We start from the raw sequence: 5,805 nt of genomic DNA, 5'->3' as shown, positions 1-5,805 counted from the left end.
GGTGATGGAGAAGATGAGTGATCAAGATGCAGAGGAAGAGGATGAAGATGCAGAGGGAGAGGATGAGGATGTGGAGGAAGAGGATGAAGATCTGAAGGAGAAGGTGCAGCTTCACTGCCTTAGACGCGGTGCAAACTAAATTATGGTGCATGAAATGCTCCAGTACTATGCCTCCGCAAACATTGCTGATTGTCATCATTTAGTCTCCAAGAACTCTGGCTGGACATTACGCGGAGGTGTGTTTTCATTGTCAATCAACTATACCAAGCTGCGTACTTGTGTCTCTTAATATTATATAGAGTCGTCATCCTTCACTTTTACTCGCTTTGCGTCCATATGCTTTTGACCTTCCTTTATCCATGCTGCATAGTTAAGCCTAGATTGTCATCATTCTTCGCTTTTTGTCGCTCTGTGTCCACTCATTTTTGGCCATGGTTTATACTCTTGTCGGACAGTAGTTTTACAAGTAATCCGTGTCAATAAAATGATATTCTGATGTGTCTATAAATCAACGGGTCTGATAATATGTAATCTGCCTGGACAATCTATTATCAGACCTCTCTAATGTTCATCTGAGGCCACAGCCAATTATCCGGACAGAGGATCATTTCCTGCATTATCTGTAGATTTCTGAGCACATGGTAAAAGGTAGGCTGGTCAACTCACCGGTGGGTGGCTGATCTGGAATGGTGAGGTTAGTCAGTCATTTAGAGGTCACTGATCTGGACTAACAATACGTCACCTGGAAGGTTTGACAGTCAGTCGCAGATCACGCACGTTGGAGATAGTTCGTACCAGATATGATTCCGGACTTTTTGCTGATGACACACATCACCAGGTAGCGGATAACTTTGACACACCACTTTGTCAGTGACATCCTTCATAAATTTCTGGATGGCACTGTAGTGATCCTTGATAAGATCGGTGTGCTCCTGCAAGTGCATCTCCATGTCGTATATAGCCACGTCCAAGTAGGAAGGCATGGAATTTCCTCTCTCTGAACTTGGACGAGCTGCGATATATTAATCTCGTACCTTGAGTGACAAATCTACTAATGTCACCATAATGCCTTGCTTACCTGAGTCGTTAGCCATTTGAAGGTGTGCGATCCAAGATTGAGAGTCGATTCAATTTCATAATTCTGTAGGTTAGTCGGTAGGATTTGTCAGACTCTCTAGTGTGCTGCCTCTGGACGCTCTCCACTTGTTGAGGAGGATTGTGACTAGAGAGTCTGCATCGTAGAGGGTTTCGGGTTCATGCAGAGGTAGAATCTCGTCCAACAGGCTCTCCGTCAAGCCAACTTCTGTACTCAAACTGTCAGTGTTTGCCATCATTTTCGTCAACATCGGCCTAATAAGATGTGAAGGTAGACAAATCCTTGTCATCTGAGATTGAGGCAACTGCTGATGGTCATTCCTTCCTTTGTATGGTGGACTGAAATAACTGCTCAAATCTCTGTAGGAGCGTTTGCTGGTCGAGCATGAACGTCGCCATCGCCGAGCCAATAGAAGATGCCTAGGACAACATGGAGGGGGCAATTGTCCTGATATGCTTTAGCTTATATCTACATATACACTACAAAAGCCGTGGACCTCTTCTCCATGGAACAATGATGAACGTCAAATCTTATTTCACATTGGCTGGTATATTATCCACCGTGACTTGCCACATGATCACATAAACGGGCATGAATGGGCCATCAATATGCACTCAGATCCTAAGTCAGGGAAGTGGTCCAGCTGCCCGCCTTCCTCATAATGCGAAAGTAATGACGGGAATATGGAACTCATAGCTAACATCAAATTGCCCCAACGTCGTTTTTCTGCTAAACATCAAATGCGCTCCCTATGCATCTTCTCCATAGCCCCATGCATTCAAATTGGTTATGCTGATTGATATTCATGGCTTCTTCGGTTGGGCAATCAGATCATTGAATGCACAGTCATCGGGTATTGACAGTCTGCCGACTAATATTCGCATCACAGGAACTCTAAAGTCATGCGCTGTGCTGTTTCTGCAAATGGCACAGCCATGGCCTTCCTGCCTTCCCTGTACCTCAGAGAGCAGACAATTGTGACGGAAACAGATGCCAAAAATGGCACTCCCATTCATTTTAGAGGAATGCCAGGTGCACGATTGTCCAGGGACTGCCTGTCATCCTTAAGTACTAATCAGATGCACTGTTTTGACCATGGTGGTCAAGGCCAGTTCCACTTCCAGAGACAATATGAAACCAGTAAGAACTAGAAAACACGGTCTCTAGGTGCAGGGTCAGGCTATTCCCATCCCCAGGTTTACGTTTCCATGCAGAATCGAGATTACCTGAAGGTATCTGAGATACCAGCACACCAATGAAGTCGTCAAAGGGTGTCCATACCATCAGAGGGACCAATGTTTCTTCATGCAGGGTCACACATGAACTGCCCCACCCCTGTTGTTCGCCAAGCCTAGCAATGGCCATCTGATCTCTAGGGTGCAAGTTTGTACTACTGCAGACAATACCTGAACAAACTACCTGTCGATAAGAAATAGTAACACACCAGAAGGTGCTAGCGTTACGATGGTCTGATGACATGGTGCTCTGAGGTACAGAGAATGACTGGCTAATGTTCTGGGATTAGAAAAAAATCAAATGCAACGCAGCATCTTATGGATATTCAGGTGAACAATTGCATTCAAGGCAGCATATAGCGAGCAATGCGGGAGACAAATGTATTGTGAAAGTGGAGAACAAAAGAGCAGCTGGGATTGGAGAGACACAAGGAGGTGTCAACTACGGAGCTCCCCATTTGTCATTTTTGATATGATCATGGTCAATTGTATTCATCAATATTCATGCAACTCTACATGGTAAAGGCAAGTGAAGTGGTCAGATCCCCAATTATCCAGAATCTCAAGAATGACCAGATTGAATTTATACATAGCAGATTTGGCATCCACATAGAAAATCTGAGTGGAGGCTGATAAATGGTAGTCATACTGGATGCGGGTGATAGGAAGGAGTGCAGAAAGATGAAGCCTTTCCTGCACAGCCTGTGGATCTCACTCATGAGCAGTCAAAGGGTCCTGCAGATTGCTATTCTCCAGCATGCCCCATACTATGAGTGAATGAGGAGCGGCACGAATGTCATCAGCTAATTCCGGTGAAACATGACCAATTGTGATATTAAGGATATGCTTCACAGTAGGTAGTTCTATGCCGAGATATCCAGACATCCTGTTCATTGGCCAGCAGTGACCTGATTGGAAAATAGAGTCGAGAACGACAGAAGGCGGGTATGAGTCTATCGCCTGCAATCCAAGAAGACGTTTCAGATATGTGACATCAGAGCGCTCATGATGGTGATAGGTTTCCGACGTAAGCATGTCAATGATTCGGGCACCTATGGCAGTACTCGCAGTGGAACTGGCTGAGAGTGGCATCGGAGAGTATATGGGATGATGATCACGACGTGCTGAAGTGACTGAAAAGCATATATTGTTGTCATAAAGAGCCTGAGGGAGAACATCGCATCCGCAGAGCGTGGGGAGAAGGATAACCATGCAGAATCCTGCTACGATATGCAGCGTGATAATGTATAACACATAGCATGGAATCCTCGCCCGTGGGTTCATCTCATCGGACGCCAGCATTGTGAGATGAAGTGTGGTTTGCGCTTCATTCTGTGAAGTGATGAGATGTGTCTCTGGGTCAAATTCATCGACCACATGAGTCAGATTTGTGGGCAATCCCAGGGACTCAAGGACAATGGGAGAGAGTAACACAGAAGCCGCGTCCACTGTGATCAAATTCTCGGCATCGGCTTCTGCTAACGGGAATGGCTGTGGGTTCCACCTCAAAGCTGCAGCTTCCGGCCAGTCCACGGGTATGTCAGTCAAATCCAAACCCTTCCAGACAGTAGTAGGAGACTCCCAGTGCATGTCCACTGTGACAGGTGAAACCTCTCATGAAGAGGAATGGTGTGAGCACAAGGAACATGTCCCCATCATCGATTTCAGTGATGCAATGTGTCGTAAGGTGTGATCAACACTTGAGGATGAAACTGATTGTTCAAGACTTTAGTGGAGCATCGCGGACTCTGCAATCACATAAGAGGTGGCTCGACCTGCTGACAGAGAACGAGAATAGGGACTTCCACCACTGAAGGTGAGGATAGACTCTATCTGCTGCAATGACAAAAGGCAGTTATCCCCGAAAGAGAATATAGGTGATCCGTGACAACCACGCCAGCAGTACGGCCTTGGACATTAATGCCTATGTCGGAGTGAGGATGTATCGAGGTTTGCTTTGTGATGGCGGCTATAATCTGGACCTCACAGAAAGGGGAATGAGCTCCGAGCTTGGACTGCATTCCAGCAGTAGGAGATGTGGCTGACTCATCAACGAGTGCCATGCTCTTCATTTCAAATTGATTGCCTTTGTCTACAGCATTGGCAGTTTCACGACTCTGAAAAAGATAAGTTTTTCAACAATTCATAAATTTAAAGGATGTACCTTGACTGCGGACACCAGTTCGTCACGCTCAGGTTCTTGATCGAGCTCAGAAACTGCTTCCATGATCTCGGAGCTTGCATGCTTCTGCAGCATGGGGGAATCTTTCCACTTCGAGGTTCGCTATCCTCCTATTCAACAAAGTGGCACTAAGATGGTGGTCGTGAGCTTACTGTGGTCAGTGCAAGCATGGTTAGTGCAAGCAGTTCATAAGATGGTGCTTCCTTGAGGAGCCTGAAGGCTCCGGTTCCCTTCTTCCTCATGATAGGAATGAGGGTTGTAAAGTTTTTGGTGGTAGGACAACGCAGAGTTTCATCAAGGTACTTATAGGTGCATTTGTCCTCCTAATCTAGCCTTCCATAAGGGTAGTCAATCTTTCGCCGCTCATTCGAACGCTTGCCACTCATCGAAGCTCAGCTCAGTTTGAGCTCTGACAATCTAACGTCTGAATCATGATTGTCATTGTGTCAGACTTTGCAGCAATGTACACATAATTCCTTGCTTCTTAATGCATGCGGGTGAACAGATTGCCAGAACTGCCTCTCAGCCATCGTATTGATCGCTCTGAGCATAGGACACAAGCACAACATCCAGTACGAGAGACAGAGATGTACCAAATTTTTCTCCTTCTTCTCATGGTGAATTTCGAGGCTCTTGAATAGCAAGATCTATGTTGCATCATCGCGCACCAGCAGACCGAACACACAGTAGGAGATCTAAACCGAACACGTACTCATGATATAACCACTTCAGTGTCACCTCAAAGTCTTCACCCATGCCCTCCTTGGTGACAAGACATATGTTGCGGTTGCGGTATTGCCTCTCATTGGCTATAGCATCCACCTTGCCCTCCCATTCACCACTCGGTTCGACGGGGATGTGCCACCACAGCACGCTGAGCTTATCGAGCATCGCGTCGTCGATGACATTGCCCGAGTCGTGCAGAAGGCACTGCTCGCTGGGGAGCTCATCTATGTAGTACGCGCGCATGCAGATACGAGTATGGTGCAACGATTGAGCTGCTGAGATGCAAAGATGGCTGCAGGCTTGAGTAGGCATGGCCTCCTTGCTCTGCAGGCCACCACACCCATCTATGCATGATTCAAGCTTTTGCAGAGAAGCCTTTGATTATCAGAGAGTTGTCTTTTCTGGTGTGCTTGCATAAAGAGGATATGTATCGGTGTCACAGATTTTTGCCACAAAGTCTGCACGTGACTTTACTCACACCACAGATCACGTGCTTCACCAATATCTCACGCCACTCAGCCACAGACATGACGCGTAGAGATCAGGTGATAGTCCACATCACATGT

The 5,805-nt window shown here is 46.4% G+C and overlaps 2 protein-coding genes across 2 annotated transcripts; both read right to left on the bottom strand.

Moving 5' to 3' along the window:
• Positions 1 to 3,042: 3,042 nt before the first annotated feature.
• LAESUDRAFT_718589 (uncharacterized protein) lies at positions 3,043 to 4,755 on the bottom strand (the record flags this gene model as incomplete). The annotated part of the gene is made up of 4 exons (XM_040907456.1): positions 3,043 to 3,942; positions 4,224 to 4,448; positions 4,496 to 4,615; positions 4,666 to 4,755. 4 exons carry the CDS (start codon positions 4,753 to 4,755, stop codon positions 3,043 to 3,045), a joined length of 1,335 nt encoding a protein of 444 aa, XP_040757325.1.
• A 415-nt stretch (positions 4,756 to 5,170) lies between these two features.
• On the bottom strand, positions 5,171 to 5,482 carry LAESUDRAFT_765379 (uncharacterized protein; the record flags this gene model as incomplete). The annotated part of the gene is made up of 1 exon (XM_040913655.1): positions 5,171 to 5,482. The coding sequence occupies one exon, from the start codon at positions 5,480 to 5,482 to the stop codon at positions 5,171 to 5,173; it is 312 nt and encodes a 103-aa protein (XP_040757324.1).
• Positions 5,483 to 5,805: the final 323 nt, after the last annotated feature.

The sequence above is a fragment of the Laetiporus sulphureus genome (genome assembly GCF_001632365.1).
Source record: "Laetiporus sulphureus 93-53 unplaced genomic scaffold LAESUscaffold_166, whole genome shotgun sequence".
In the NCBI taxonomy this organism is placed as follows: domain Eukaryota; kingdom Fungi; phylum Basidiomycota; class Agaricomycetes; order Polyporales; family Laetiporaceae; genus Laetiporus; species Laetiporus sulphureus.
The sequence above is the reverse complement of the archived record's forward strand: the minus strand, read 5'-3'. Positions and strand labels throughout refer to the sequence as shown.